The 16,461-nt window shown below is 42.7% G+C and overlaps 1 protein-coding gene across 1 annotated transcript; it reads left to right on the forward strand.

Annotated features, from left to right (window-relative positions):
* Positions 1 to 344: 344 nt before the first annotated feature.
* On the forward strand, positions 345 to 13,724 carry LOC128410720 (solute carrier family 22 member 2-like). The gene is made up of 10 exons (XM_053382332.1): positions 345 to 1,127; positions 3,639 to 3,742; positions 5,888 to 6,042; positions 6,655 to 6,823; positions 7,449 to 7,563; positions 8,093 to 8,214; positions 9,053 to 9,267; positions 10,884 to 10,992; positions 11,600 to 11,712; positions 13,434 to 13,724. The coding sequence occupies exons 1-10, from the start codon at positions 732 to 734 to the stop codon at positions 13,556 to 13,558; spliced, it is 1,623 nt and encodes a 540-aa protein (XP_053238307.1). The 5' UTR covers positions 345 to 731; the 3' UTR covers positions 13,559 to 13,724.
* Positions 13,725 to 16,461: the final 2,737 nt, after the last annotated feature.

Below are 16,461 nucleotides of genomic sequence, written 5' to 3' on the forward strand. Positions count from 1 at the left end.
CCAGGATGCTCTTCAATGCACCTCTTAACTTTCCACCAAAGAAGTGAATAACTGCTTTCTCCCATGGGAAGGAATGGTAAAGTTCAGTATCTGGGGATAATGTTGGAGAGGGGGCAAAACCCAACAGTGAGAGGCCCACCTTCTAATGGCAGGGGCCCCTTGTAGACTGGAGTATCCTGAGGTGTGTTGCATCCACAGGACTCCCTACAGCCACCTACAATGCTTTTGCGAGGGTATTATCAACAACAGGGTGAAGTGGGGTAGCGTCTAAGGGACTGCAGGAAGCACACCATCTCTCTCTGTAAAAGCAGCTCCAATGTCCAAGGCTGGACAGATTTATCAGCCAGGGGTTTGTTTACCTCTGTCAAAAGGCTTTGTCACAAGTCAATGTTGTCTTTTGCACTGGTGACCTTCCACCTTTTATTTGCTTGTCTGCGACTAAATATGGCTAGCGACTCCACTTGAAGCAAAGTAGAGAAAAGGGGACCGCTGGATTTCTTTAAAGCAACCCATCTTTGTTGTGCTTCCCACTGCTTTTAACACTGAAGAATGCTAGCCTTCAAGTTTAGTTACCCTCCCCCTCCCCATGAAGCTTATATAAAAGTTGACACAGATGGCTTAATAATTTATAAACTAATACTTTGACTTGGGGGTCAGACGTCCTGTTGTTTAAGCATATTTCTGCTCGGCACAATTAGGAACAGTGTTGTGAATGACAGGCTTTGTACAAAATGCCAAACTTCGATGACATTCTAGAGCACATTGGGGAATTCGACCTGTTCCAGAAAAGAGCCTTTTTTCTCATTTGCTTCGTCTCTGTTGCCTTTGCCCCGATCTATGTGGGAGTCGTTTTCCTTGGCTTTATACCTGAGCACCATTGCCTGAATCCTGGAGCTGCCGAGTTAAGCAGCAGATGTGGCTGGAGCCCTGAACAGGAGGTGAATTACACAGTTCCAAATGGAGAGACTTTCACCCGTCAATGCATGAGATACGATGTGAACTGGAATGCAACTGAGCTGAGCTGCACAGAACCGCTGGAAGCCTTTTCCAGTAAGAAGAACTTCTCTCTTACAACCTGTCAAGATGGCTGGGTCTATGATCCTTCAATATGGTCCATTGTGAGCGAGGTAAGGTCATGCTGCTGCCTTTCCTGTGCTCTCCCTTGGTCTATTAGTACAGTCATCCCCAAGCTGATGACCTCCAGATGTTTTGGGCTACCACTCCCATCAAACCCAGCCAACGTGGCCAGTAGTGGGGGATGATAGGAGCTGTAGCTCAAAACATCTCAACGTCACCAGGGTGGGGTAGAATGCTCTGGTGAATAGCCCAAAACTGGGAAGAGGAGGGTGATGATGTGGGGTATCACTGTGGTATGTACAGGTGGGCTTCAGGAAATACCAACAACATTCCACATAGAGGAAAAGCAGTCATTTTACAACAGGTTAGGTTGCATTAATGCTGCCAGCCCTCATGTCAGATTCTGATGCTTCATTTGGAAGCTGAGTAGACACTGAAATCAATAGCATTCACTTTTGTTTCCTGAAAAATCCAGTACTTTTTTGTGATGGCCATCCTCTGTTTTTTTAAATTTAGAAATGTTAGCTTCAAGTAAATAGTCATACAGCTTGATTTACAGTTCGCATAAATGAGGCTGGCCTTCACCAGCCTGGTGTCCTCCTGATGTTTTGGACCCTATTCTCAACTAGGACAGCCATGCCAGCCGGGGAAGATGAAAAATGTAGTGCAAAATAACTTGAGGGCACAATAGGAGTTTTAACTACATTGTGCAAAAATGTGGAACTGCTCAAAGCTAGCAAGGTTGTTAGCAAGATGAAGGTAGATTGAGTAGTGATTGTGAAAGGAACAGGCATTTCTGGTGGGCTGTAAATCTCACTAGGCGGAGTTGCCGCATTTCCATGTGGAATGTCAAAGAAACAAATGGAAAATCTGTGATTTCCAATGTCTTAACTCCGTCACCAAAACTGAATGCCTCTGCATATTTATGTGTCAATGAATTGTTAGCATCAGAAACATATACCTAGAAAGCTCTTATCTGGAGGTTCAAAAGCTTTTACACTACTTATGAACCACTTCCTTAATTTTTTTAAAAAAGGTTACCCCTTGTGCCGACTGTGCCATTATATAATTTAGTCACTAGGTGGCACTGGACTTGACCACATCTGAGTGTGGTCAGGAGTTTCCTGTTGCTGTTTTCTATTTGTTTAAGAGAGACAATAATGCTCTTGTAGCATTATCATGGCTGGTGTGTCTTTTTAACATGTTGTAACAGCTCAGGCCTCCAGGTCAGAATTCACAAGGTCATTGGTGTACTGACCCATGCATTCAACATTGGATCAATTAAGAAAACTGATATCCCCATAACAGCTTTTCTCCTGACAGAGATATGTGGAAAGAGTTCCAACATGTGACCCACTGTAATGTTGCCACTGTTTCAGTAAGCCACAATATAGGCATGTTAGACCAGGCAGAACTACATCCCTCTTAAAAGCCTGGATTCTGATGATCCATATCTGATAATTTTTAGTGAAAGCAGGCATGTGACCACACTCAGGATTTCATCTGCTGGAAAGGTGTTCCACAGAGCTGAGGTTCAGATACCACAAAAGCTAAAAGTGGGCAATACCTGTGAAATAAGAAAGGTAAAGAGAAGCAAGACAACTGGCATGTAGTGGTCCTAAGGAAGAAAGAGCAAAGGGAAGCAATTTTTCAGGTTTTCACTATGACCTGGGGGTCCAAGGTAACTGGGTTCAGGAAGCGGGTGGCAAAATCTAAGCGGCTTCTTTATATGGAGGGGGTTCGTTGGTGAAATATACTCAGAGTCGCAAAGTGATTTCATGCTCTTTATTCAGCTCATAGTGGCGAGGAGGAATGAATGAATGTCCCCTCAAAGTATCTGCTTTATATACATTATTTACACAATGGGCTGCACATGATTGGCTAATTCCGGAATTCTACTGTAAGCCAATCAGGTTGTGGATTCACTTCTATCTGGAGCATGATTGGGTAGTTCCTGCCAACCAATCATACTGCTGCATTGTTCTAGGACCAATCAGACTGCTGCATTCTGAATCCTATTGTTCTAGGACCAATCAGACTGCTGCCTTTTGGATCCTATTGTTCTAGGACCAATCAGACTGCTGCAGTTTGGATCCTATTCAACTCAGTACATAACACTTGGTGCTCATAGGACAGATTTTATTCATTCTGAGTTTGGAGCTTTCCTCACTACCCAATAAGGTTCAGGCCTTTCTTGACTCTTATCCATTCCAATTCTGGGTTCCTTGGATGTGTCTAAATACAGTTCCAAAATAGAACACGCTTTTCTTTTGGGGAGGCACTGGCTTGTGCTTCCCACAAGGATCCTGACTATCTTGTAAAGGAAAACTACAAAGGTGGCTGAGAAGTGGAAAGCAGGGAGAGGATGCAAAGATAAGGTGTCGAGCTCAGAAAAAGCAGTCCTGCTCCACTGGCACCCATGTGGTTGGAGCAAACATGGAAGAAAGTCTTTAATGGCAGTGGACTATGGCGAAATTGTAGCTTCCTCTGCCATCTGGTCATCCCTACATTCTAGCACTTAGAACTGATTTGTAATTTTATTCCTAATTGTGTCCCCACAGTTTAATTTAGTATGCGAAGACTCCTGGAAGTTAGATGCATTTCAGTCATCTGTAAATGCTGGATATTTTCTTGGATCCATATGTGTTGGCTACATAGCAGACAGGTAGGTGCAGAATGATTAGGTGAAATTCAGGTAGCTAACATCAGGTCTGTTTTGCTGATACTATGCATGGATGGCAGAAAGTCATTAAGTAATAATTAAGAAATGTTTGCTAATTTAATATTATATGCCACTGTGTTACTGAATGTTTCTCAGTTTCCTGTTTGGTGTAAGCTTCTCAGGATTTGATAGTTTATTAGATCTGACACATACAGACTCCCTTGGGTACAGAATAATATTCCCATTAAGGCTTTTTGCAAAATGAAACCTCCATATGACAACTTTGAGATTATTATTTAAAAGTCAGGCAGTGTACTACAGGGCGTGAATTAGGTTTCAGCATGCACAGTTTTAAGAAAAGGAAGCAAGATGTTTTATCACTATTCCTAACAATACCCAGCGTAGCAGGTACTGTTCTATTACTTAAGTGGATTTTTTTCACATAGCAAAATTGATACCTTCTCTCCTTTTCCCATCCACTGCCCAATCGCTGTTAAGTATACTGAATTGCCATAGGACACATGGGGAATCAATGGAATTGTTTAATATTATTTTAGTATGGTTGAATGAAACAATGGGTCGGGCCCTTCGCCTCCTTCTCCTTCCAGTATTCCTCTCTTAGCTCACTGCTTCCTCCTGCCACAAAGATGGAGAGTCTCATTCAGCATTATGTGAGCCTAAATTCCTCAGAAAAGAATTTTCTGAGGAAAACTGTTGAAGACCATCACCTCCCTTCAAGAATATTTGGCAAACTCGCTCCCCTCATTTTACCACCTACAAATAGCAAGAACATAACAAGCTGCCTTACTCCAAGTCAGACTTTTGGTCCTTCTAGCTCAGTATTGTCTACAAACTGACTGGCAGTGACTCTTGAGGGTTTCAGGCAGGGGACACTCCCAGCCCTGCTTGAAGATGCTAGGGCCTGAACCTGGAACCTTCCGTATGCAAGGTAGACGCATTACCACAGCACAGACGATTTTGAGAGGCCATTTTCACGCAGCCCAATTACAAAGTCTTTCCATTTATCTTGTTTTGTTCTGCTTGTATGATATATTTTAATATTTTATACATTTTAAACAGCCTCAAGGAGTGTGCACACACTAGAATAGAGGGGTAAAGGTAAAGGGACCCCTGACTGTTAGGTCCAGTTGCGGACAGTTCTGGGGTTGCGGCGCTCATCTCGCTTTACTGGCCGAGGGAGCCAGCGTACAGATTTCGGGTCATGTGGCCAGCATGACTAAGCCAGAAATGGGCTAAAATAAATGGTCTGGAGTTAGGGGTGAGCAGTGAGATTGCCAAGCTTGTTGATCATACCAAAGTGTTCAGAAATGGGGTTTTTAAACAACAACGGAGATTGCAAAGAGCTTCAAAAGGACCTCTCCACACTGAGGGAACAGGCAGTAAGGTGGCAGTAAGATGTAAACAGGTGTAAAGTGATTCATGTCATGGCAAAAAATATCTTAAGGTTGTAGTGGATAGCTAGATGAAGATGGGTTGATGCGCAGCAGCTGTGAAAAATGCAAATTCCATGCTAGGAATGGGGGGGGGGGGGTCCCCCCTGCCGATATCATAAAGCTATTATACAAATCTACAGTGCTACCAAATTTGGAATACTGTGTTACCTCACATCAAAAAAGATATTGTAGAGCGGGAAATGGTTCAGAAAAGGGCGAGCAAAATAATCAAGGAAATGGAGCAAGTCCCCTATGAGGAAAGGTTGCGACATTTGTGTGACATGATAGACATTTATGAAATTATGCATGCCATGGAGAAAGTGGACAGAATACTAGAATACTAATGGTCACCGACCCAGGTGGCTTTAAAAGAGGATTGGACAAATAAATGGAGAAGGCTATTTAAGGCTTCTAACCATGATAACTGTGCTCTTCCTCCATAGTTGGAGGCAGTAACGCTCCTGAAAACTATTTTTGGGAAACCACAAGAGTGCAGAGTGTTCTTGTGCTTGGGTCTTGTTTGAGGGGCCCCAGTGTGAGAATAGGATACTGGACTAGATGGTTCATGGCTTGATCCAGCTGACTCATCTTAAATATTCCAATGTTCTTAATTCATTAATGAAAGCATGCTTTTGCATGTGTTTCTGAAAAAAAAATCCTTCTGTATCTTTTCTGTCACTCACCCTCAATTCAGGTTCGGACGTAAAACAAGTCTCTTAATTAACACCCTGGTCACTTCCATCGCAGGAGTTCTTGTGGCCTTGGCACCAAGCTACTTATGGTTGGTGATATTTCGCTTCATCCAAGGACTAATCAGCAAGGCCAGCTGGACAGCAGGCTACATTCTAAGTAAGTGTGACACGCTCATTGATGTAACTTCTTGCGGATGAAATAATCTGCCCAGTCACTTGATCAAAGCAGATGCTGTTGGACTGCAGCTCCATTGGTCATGCTGGTTGGAGTCATGCTGGGAAAAACATTCAGAGAGCCACAGGTTCTAAATCTGTGTGCATACACACTCACTCTCTTTGTCCTGGGCACAAAGGAGCTTCTGTATATTGAGTTTGCACAATGTGCAATAAGGGTCCTTGTGTATGAAACACAATAAGAAGACCCACAAAAATGAAAATATACTTGCATTATTGTTCATCATCCTGTTTGTATGTGTTTGTTCTTCAAAGTACATTGCTAATAATACATTCTACGGCCTTTTAAATCTGTTTGTTGGAGGCGGCTATTGGTTTGTTTTTGTTTTATTATGTATTTTGTGTTCTTGTTTTGTATTTTTATGTTGTGAACCAGCCTGTGATCTTTGGATGAAGGGCAGTATACATATTTTAGTAGTAGTAGTAATAGTAGTAGTAGAAAGCGGAATGTAAGACCACTGGTCTATCTAGGTCAGTATAAAGCTAGATTTCAGTTCAGAACTGTCTTTGTGAGATCATCTCATTTATTTTCCAGTCACAGAAATTGTTGGTCCAAGCTACAGGAGGATAGTGGCTATTCTTTACCAAACAGCATTTGCTTTCGGCCTCCTCATCCTTGATGCTGTGGCTTATGTGATTCCTCACTGGAGATGGCTGCAACTTGCCATTACTCTGCCGTGTTTCCTTCTTTTGTTCTACTACTGGTAAGGTGCTGTTTGCTTACGTTCTGTCTTCTGATTCAGTGCCAGTACTTGCCATCTCTATAAAACCAGTTTTCAACATCCTGGGAGGAATTTAGGTATGCAGGTAGTACATTTCAGCCATACCTCCCTCCCCCTGTCTCTGCTAAGCACCTGAGTTCATACTATCCATACATTCGTTCATGGGCATATCTGCATGGATGAGTGCGCAGTTGCCTGGTGCTGATCATGCACCGCCGCAAAATAGCTTCCTTTGCATTCTATTATGGTTCATTGTTGGAGCCTGGCAATGTGTATCATAGCTGTCAACTTTCAGATTTGAAAATAAGGGATCAGCAGCCTCAAAAATAAGGGATCAGCAGCCTCACCTGTCCCGGGGACAGTCTACGGGATATCTAACAATCTGGGATAGCAGCGGGAAGCAGCGGGAAACGGCACTGTAATAAGGGAATTTCCTGCAAAAAAAGGGAAGGTTGACAGCCATGATGTGTATTGACACAAAAAGGACGAGCATCAGGGAGCAGTGAGGACTTGCATGGCTGAATTTCCTTTCATCTTGATTTTACCATGAGTCTTCCTGCAACAGCCTCATCAGGCTGCTTTTCTGGAGTCCTGCTTTTGTTTGCAGGTGCCTGCCGGAATCTCCTAGGTGGCTGATCTCTCAAGGACAGAATGGCAGAGCTATGGAAATCATGGGTGATATTGCTAAAAAGAATGGGAAAGTCATGCCTGCCGGTTTTGAGGTGAATTTTATGCATACAAAGTAGTAGCTTCCTTAGTATGCCGTTGTAACTATATGCTCCCTGGGAGGGCATCCTATGAGCCATTCACAGGAGCCAACTCCTAGGCCAAGGGGTCTTTGCCCCCCCTCAAATTTGAGAGGTCTGCCCCCCCCAGTTGATGGGCATTGCCATTCAAATGGTGTGTGTGCACCACATCATGTGATGTGCGGTGGGGCTTACCTACCCCACCATATTTTATTCATGTTGGCATCCCTGGAGCCGTTGGTTAAGTCAAATCTATCCCTGTAATATTGGAGGCAGAATTCCAACATTGGGGAGGGAATAGACTGCCACAGTTTACTGCTCTAGCAGAACCAGCTCCTCTCATGCCCTGGCCAAAGCAACACACAAACTCTGACCTAGTAAGGGGAATAAGAGAGCATTCCAGGGGCATTATGGGAAGCAATTTGTATCTGGGATCTCCCTGTTTAAACTGTAAAATGTCCCTGGTCCTTTACCCTTGTTTAATATTGCAACAGTTATCTTACAGAGTATAAACCTTGAAGAAGAAAAAGAAGAAAAAGAACAGAAAGAAAACCGGGGGCCTTCGTTGATGGATCTTGTGAGGACAACACAGATGAGAAAATACACTTTTATTTTGATGTACAACTGGTAAGAGACCCTTAACTTCATTATTAATTTCCTTGCTTGTTTAATACATGACTGCCCCCTGCACACACATTCTTATTGAGGATCATTTTATTCAGGACCTTTGTGTTTAAGGTTAAACATGCAACAAGGTATAGCATTAAGCCTGAGGTCCACATGTCGTTCATCAGCACACATGGGAACTTGGATTCATGCAGTTAGGCCTTGCTTGCACAATCTGCCCATGTCTTTCTCGTAGTTAGTGAGACCTACTTGTGTAGTCATTTTTACTTGAGTGTCCCAATTCAGGATGGAAGGGGAAAGGGTGCCCAGGCCAGAGGCTTCCTCCCATAGCCCACCAATCTTCACACTGCACTATCCCATGTCAGGAGAAATGATCTATTCCATTCCAAGCATGTCATGCACTCATTCTGTCTCAAATCTCACCTCCCATTCAGCCTGGTCTTTTGGATTTGTCAAAGTATACCCACCGATCCTGAGACAAGGGAGAAAGAGAGTTGATCATAATCTAGAGCTAGAGTTAGTCAAAAGAAAGCAAAAGGACTAACAGAAAGCAAAGCATGTTTACAGTATTTGTCCAATCCCAGTTTGCTTTTCTGATGTTTGTCCCCAGTAGAAAGAAGGGAGAAGGGTGAGAATGGGAAGAAGGGAAGAAAGATAAATTAATAGATAAAGCCTCACTATGTATCAACTTCAAAGGTTAACAATACAGTTTGAGACCAAAATATCCTATATTGAATGATAGTTCCTGGATATCTGTCTCAAATTTGTCAAAGGAACATGTCTCCTCTCAGACGAACACATTGTTTCACATTTAACGCGGTGGTTCTTCTTTTCCTAGGTTCACAAGCGCCATCATGTACCAGGGACTCATCATACACCTGGGGATTTCTGGAGACAATGTTTACCTGGATTTTTTCTACTCGTCTCTAGTTGAATTTCCAGCAGCCCTCATACTCATACTCACGACAGAACGCATGGGCCGCCGCTATCCCTGGGCTACCGCAAACCTGGTGGCAGGAGCGGCTTGCCTTGTTGCAGCTTTCACCCCAGAAGGCAAGTTGGTCATCTCCATTCATCCATTTCCCTGCCGGGTGAGAGAGGGGAGCCTTATTTAGTTCTGCCTGTCTGCTTCTCCTCTGTTGTGGGATATGTCTGTCCCTTCCAAGAAATCACTGAAGATTCCATGTGTGAGGTGGTAATAAACGCTCAGTCAATATGGCCAACAGAAGCTGTTGCACCATGTCATTCAAGAAGTAACTAGGTATTCCTTCTAATATTGTACTACAAAGGATGCGGCAGTGAAACTTCGGGTTGCACTGCACATCTCCCACAGTCTTGCACAAGATGTTGAGCACCACTTGACTTTTGCACAGCAGTCATTCATGAATTAGTTTATTGTTCAAAAACTGCACTCATGACCGTATGCAACACCACGCAGGATATTGAAGTGCATTCCATATTTATAATCCAATTTCTCCCATCCTCACTTGTACAAAGATAATTTAAACTAACATTCAGAGGAGGGTTGCAGAATCATAAATGTGGAGAAGAAAACTTTAAATAAAGAAACCACAGGCTCCCCACCATCTTTTGCACTGAATGAAGTCTTATCTCAAATTCAAACCTTAAAGTCCTTGCAGTTGGTTTGTTCCACAGTTTGTGATCTCATCTCTTCTAGCGCATGCCTGTACTTTAGTCCAATTAAGCTCTAATGAACAGGAGAACATCTGCTTCTTAATGGCAGCGTTGGAGGGTTTTCGCAAGGCAATGTGATTTTGCATTCAGTGCCTCCCTGCTCCCCGCGTTCCATGCCCGAGTGAGAGCCAGGTACCAAGATGAACTGCGAGTGAAGCTCGTTCCCCTTGTCCCTAGGGGGAATTTGCAAGGATGATTTACCCTCAACCACCCTTGTTTTTCCTTTGCCTAAGATCTCCCGCTGTCATGGGGGCTGCCTCCATTAAGGCAAAGTGGAACCGCAAGCCCCAGATATTGGAGTGCAGGTCACATGGTGTGCAGCTGTTGCTAGTGCACAGTCCAAGAGGCTTCACCACCAGCAAAGCACTACAAGAACTCAAAGAGCTGGTTGATAAGATACAGTCATGCACACATTGCAACGGTGTCTTGAAGGCTGGAAATTGCTCTCCAGCTTTTGGAATAAGACAGCCATCAGAGAGTGGAGGCATCAGAGAAACAGTTAAAAGCACTTTGCAGATAGAATGAGGTGCTGGAGCTGTGAGTTGTCTGGATATGTATTTGATGTCTACTGAAACACTAGACACTCTTTGAATATTTCCTTCCACTAGACACTCTTTGAATATTTGTATATAAAGCCAGTATCTCAAGGACAACCTAAGTCTTTAGTGTGCTCTCATCCATATCCAGAATACTGCAGCCACAAGCAGTGTCCAGGCAGCCCATGTCAGAAGTGTTGTTTTTGCTGATTTTCCTCAGAAATAGCTTAAAAATGTCCAACTTCTTTATGAACAACTTTGGGCAAAAGAGCTCAACAACCATATATTAGCTCTGTCCTTGAAACTTCTTACTGCTAAGAAATCAGAGATTTATCTACCACCAGTACTCTGGGAAATGATAATCTGTTATGTCATCGGTATTAATTGCCTTCCTTCAATGAGCCTTTAGAGAATTATATATTAATCTTTCCTTTCCAGATATGCACTGGCTAAAGATTATTACATCTTGCTTTGGCAGATTAGGAGTCACAATGGCATTTGAAATGGTTTGTTTTGTCAATACTGAATTGTACCCCACATTTCTCAGGTAGGTCTTTTGACGACCAAAGGAAAGGTGACTTCTGAAATTGCTTTATATAGATTAATGCATATTTACATTATCACAGATTTATAGGTATAAGACTCTCCTGTGCACTCTCACTGAAAAGAAACTGAAATCTGTACTGCTATTCCTTGAGGGGTTTTCACATGTTACATTCAACAAGTGTATAATCTGTGTACCAGTCCGCACAATAGTTGAGCTATACAAATCAACACAAATATACTCTTTTACTTTCATGTGTGTAGAAAGACAGCTTATACCAGTGTTCACATAATGTGTGAACATATCTCTGGATTTTTTGCTTCAAGGGGAATTTGGGAACACCCAACACCCCAGCATGGTGGTCTTAATAAATAAGACCTCTTAGAATTAAAGGTTTGGCGATGAGCTGGATTTTTCTTGTAACCAAGCAGTAACTATGAAAATATTTACCTTCCTATCTGCTCCAAAAAATGGTTGGAATGTAGGCATCTCTTTCTCTTCTGTAAGGAAAACCACAGTTGACCAGGATAAAGTTTTATGCTAGCTTTGAGGTCTGAATTCACACACACACAAACTTATAATATAATGTGTGTTTTTTGTTTTGTATCAGAAACCTTGGTGTGATGGTCTGTTCATCCATGTGTGACTTCGGTGGAATAATTTCCCCATTTGTTGTCTATAGACTATCAGAAATCTGGTCCGAGCTACCTCTTGTAGTTTTTAGTAAGTAATCCTCTATTTTGAGTTGCTTGAGTATGTTGTTCTTTTAATGAAAAATCAAAATATCTCTATTCCACTTTTCTAGTTTAAAATCTTCCTAGGGAGACTTTGCCACCTCTGCAAAGACCCAGCCACCTAACCCTTTGAAGACAATGCAAAGGAGAGGATGTCTGAAGCAAATCTTAAAAAATTGTGAAAGAAATATGCTAGTTATAAGTTGTTTAGCCTGTAAAGGTCAAAACGAACGCATTGAATTGTGCCTAGAAACAGACTGATTAGTAACAAACTTCTGTTAACATGGATGAAATATGTTCAGACAGGCACATTTCAATAACAAATCTAGCTGTCATGTTTAGAACCAGCTGAAATTTCTGAGTAGCTTTTACAGCTCCCATATTAAAAACATTGCAGTACTGTACGTTGTGTTACGATATTGAAGCAATGCTGCTGCAAAGTCCTAGCTTGAAAAGTAAACATGATGGGAATGTTGGGACTGTCCGTGGGAAACAGAGGGACAGTCAATTCACAGTGCGAAGCACCAGAATTAGCTCAGAGTGTAATATGAGCTCTTCCGTTTATTCCTGTCCTGGAAGTACAGGAAGTGTTTGTCACTACACTGCTGGAGTTTGAAGAGAGCAGTCATGTTTTTTGTAACGCTGCAAAGACAGAAATAAAAGCATGTAAATACGTTTCTGTCTATCTCTTTCCCCTGCCAGGGTGGGGGGCAGGAAAGAGGGGGTGTGTTCTTCCCACATTTGAGAAGAATCGCCTATCGAGACCTAGCCTGCGCTTGCTGGGGAATGCAGCCAGGGAGGTCAACAGGGAATCAAGCCGGGTGCCTGGGATTGTTGCCAGTTTCTGCTGATATGGGCTTGAATTTCCCGGCACGTTGATGTTGCAATAGCATTTATGACTAGAGCATGGTAGACAAACTAAGACCCGGGGACCGGATCCGGCCCAATCGCCTTCTAAATCTGGTCCACGGACAGTGTGTTTTTACATGAGTAGAATGTGCCCTTTTATTTAAAATGCATCTCTGGGTTATTTGTAGGGCAGGCCTGGTGTTTTTACATGAGTAGAATGTGTGCTTTTATTTAAAATGCATCTCTGGGTTATTTGTGGGGCATAGGAATTCATTCTTATTTATTTTTCAAAATATAGTCCAGCCCCCCACAAGGTCTGAGGGACAGTGGACTGGCCCCCTGCTGAACAAGTTTGCTGGCCCCTGGACTAGAGCAAGGCTGTCTCAGCACACCAGCAACCACAACTGACACATTAGCCTAAGTTGGTGGGAAAACTCTGGTCCAGTGGACATTAGCAGAGCGTCCAGTCCAAAGGCCATAAAGAAACTGCATCCCTAAGTTGCAAACCTATTCTTTAAGGAGGACCACACCTCCAGCTAAAGTAGGCTGAATACCAGCTACCAAGGAAATTGAGCCACCAAACAAGTCTCTCTTATCTGTATTGCACTCCGGTTTGTTTTTTTCTCATCCTGTCCATTATTAGTTATAACCATACGTTTTGTCTAGCACTTCCTTGTCCTGTTTGTGAGTTCTTGATTTCCCCAACCTTCCTAAGCATGTTTACTTGAAAGTGAGTTGTGGTAAATTTAAGGGGGTGGTCTGCATATTGAACTACCTTCGTGATTTACAGTGAGCTGGTTTTTTAAAATGTGCATTGCCGTATGTTGGGTCTTAACTGCCTCTTATGTGTTTCATTGCCAGCTGCAGTTGGTTTGATTGCTGCCGGATCAGTGCTATTTCTGCCTGAGACCAAAGGGAGAACTTTGCCTGAGACCATCGAGGACGTAGAAAACTTTCATCGGCACCGTGCTAAGCAGCTCAATTAATGACAAGTGAATGGAAAGTATTATTTGAAAATCAGTGTTCTTTCAGCTATAGTTTGTAAAATGCTCTGAGAATTAACCAGCTTGTCTAGGAAATAAAGCCGTGAGGACTTTAACTGACTGTAATGTAAAGGTCATTATACTAAAAAAATAAATATATATATTTTTGTCCTGTGTGTGCATCTGTTAAATGGATGAGTACTGTAAAGGTAGCATATAGTGCACATTTTAAAAAAATAGTTCTTAGAAATGACCCTAATTCAAATTATGTTGTGATAATACAGTCTGATTGGCCATCTGTCTATCTATCTTCAAACTCGGCTGAATATCTATTGTTCTGAGGGCATTCTTTTTGCAGGGTGATGGGCCATTAAGACAACAAAGGAACGGTCATGAGTCACTAAGAAAGCAAAGGAGAGGGGGCTCTGTGTGAGATGGCAAATGGGTGGAGTTCCCCCAACTTGCATATGGTGACGATAAAAGCCAGAGTTTAGAGTTGAAAGTGTATGTAATGCGACCCAGAAGTAAAGTTACAGGTTGGAAACCAGAGAGGTAGAGCACAATGTTTGATTTCTGCTTGAATCCAAGGCTGTGGCTATAGGAGAAGCAGGACCTTATTGGAGTGTTAATTGTGTGAGCCCCTCCATCATAGGTTGTATATATGTGTAAAGAAACCATATATCATAAAGAAACCACAGTCTCCACATAGAATCATAGAATCATAGAGTTGGAAGAGACCACAAGGGCCATCGAGTCTAACCCTCTGCCAAGCAGGAAACACCATCAGAGCACTCCTGACATATGGTTGTCAAGCCTCTGCTTAAAGACCTCCAAAGAAGGAGACTCCACCACACTCCTTGGCAGCAAATTCCACTGTTGAACAGCTCTTACTGTCAGGAAGTTCTTCCTAATGTTTAGGTGGAATCTTCTTTCTTGTAGTTTGGATCCATTGCTCCGTGTCTGCTTCTCTGGAGCAGCAGAAAACAACCTTTCTCCCTCCTCTATGTGACATCCTTTTATATATTTGAACATGGCTATCATATCACCCCTTAACCTCCTCTTCTCCAGGCTAAACATGCCCAGCTCCCTTAGCCGTTCCTCATAAGGCATCGTTTCCAGGCCTTTGACCATTTTGGTTGCCCTCCTCTGGACACGTTCCAGTTTGTCAGTGTCCTTCTTGAACTGTGGTGCCCAGAACTGGACACAGTACTCCAGGTGAGGTCTGACCAGAGCAGAATACAGTGGCACTATTACTTCCCTTGATCTAGATGCTATACTCCTATTGATGCAGCCCAGAATTGCATTGGCTTTTTTAGCTGCCGCGTCACACTGTTGGCTCATGTCAAGTTTGTGGTCAACCAAGACTCCTAGATCCTTTTCACATGTAGTGCTCTCAAGCCAGGTGTCACCCATCTTGTATTTGTGCCTCTCATTTTTTTTGCCCAAGTGCAATACTTTACATTTCTCCCTGTTAAAATTCATCTTGTTTGTTTTGGCCCAGTTCTCTAATCTGTCAAGGTCGTTTTGAAGTGTGATCCTGTCCTCTGGGGTGTTAGCCACCCCTCCCAGTTTGGTGTCATCTGCAAATTTGATCAGGATGCCCTTGAGTCCATCATCCAAGTCATTGATAAAGATGTTGAATAAGACCAGGCCCAAGACAGAACCCTGTGGCACCCCACTAGTCACTCTTCTCCAGGATGAAGAGGAACCATTGATGAGCACCCTTTGGGTTCGGTCAGTCAGCCAGTTACAAATCCACTGAGTGGTAGCATAGTCAAGACCGCATTTTACCAGCTTCTTTACAAGAATATCATGGGGCACCTTGTCAAATGCCTTGCTGAAATCAAGGTAGGCTACATCCACTGCGTTCCCTTCATCTACCAGGCTTGTAATTTTGTCAAAAAACGAGATCAGGTTAGTCTGACATGACTTATTTTTCAGAAATCCATGCTGACTATTGGTGATCACAGCATTCCTTTCTAGGTGCTCACAGACTGTTTGCTTAATGATCTGCTCCAGAATCTTCCCTGGTATTGATGTCAGACTGACTGGGCGGTAATTATTTGGGTCCTCTCTTTTCCCCTTTTTGAAAATAGGGACAACATTTGCCCTCCTCCAGTCTGCCGGGACTTCACCTGTTCTCCAGGAATTCTCAAAGATGACTGCCAGTGGTTCTGAGATCACATCTGCCAGTTCTTTTAATACTCTTGGATGCAGTTCATCTGGCCCTGGAGACTTGAATACATCTAAACCAGCCAAGTATTCTTGTACTATGTCCTTAGTTATTCTGGGCTGTGTTTCTTCTGCTGAATCATTTGCTCCAAATCCACAGTTGCTCATCCTCAAAGGAAACACGAATCCTGGATGAGTGTCTGAAACACCTGGAATTTCGCTCTGAGAAATTGGCATGAGCTGAGAAAACAGCCTACATCATTAGATACCTGAAATGGATGGACAAGATGGGGACAAGGAGGGATCTGTGCACGCACATGGGCACATGAGATGAGGCACACAGAACACTACATTAAGAACTGACCAAAATTAAGAACTTTGAGAATTTTCTTTGTCTTTCATTCCTGATTTAAGTATTTGCCTAACTCCATAGTGAGGCTTAAAATACATTTAAATTGGGCCAGATTGCACCCAAAGTCTGTAGGTGAAGTGAACTAGGTATCCAGAATCAGAACAATTTTTATGGGGAGAATTGTTGCACAGTATTGGTTCTTCTAAATACTGAATGCAGTGCAAAATGATGTAAATGACTTCCCTTTTCTTTAGAAACTGTCTATTTCCTGATGCAATGAATTCTTCTCATTCATTTTTGTTTCCCAAACCACATACAGAATTTCATCATGTAGGGTTTGAGTCTATACTTTGCTAGTATTGTTCTGGCTGTAAACTGTGAA

The sequence above is a fragment of the Podarcis raffonei genome, chromosome 3 (assembly GCF_027172205.1).
Source record: "Podarcis raffonei isolate rPodRaf1 chromosome 3, rPodRaf1.pri, whole genome shotgun sequence".
Taxonomy (NCBI): Eukaryota; Metazoa; Chordata; class Lepidosauria; order Squamata; family Lacertidae; genus Podarcis; species Podarcis raffonei.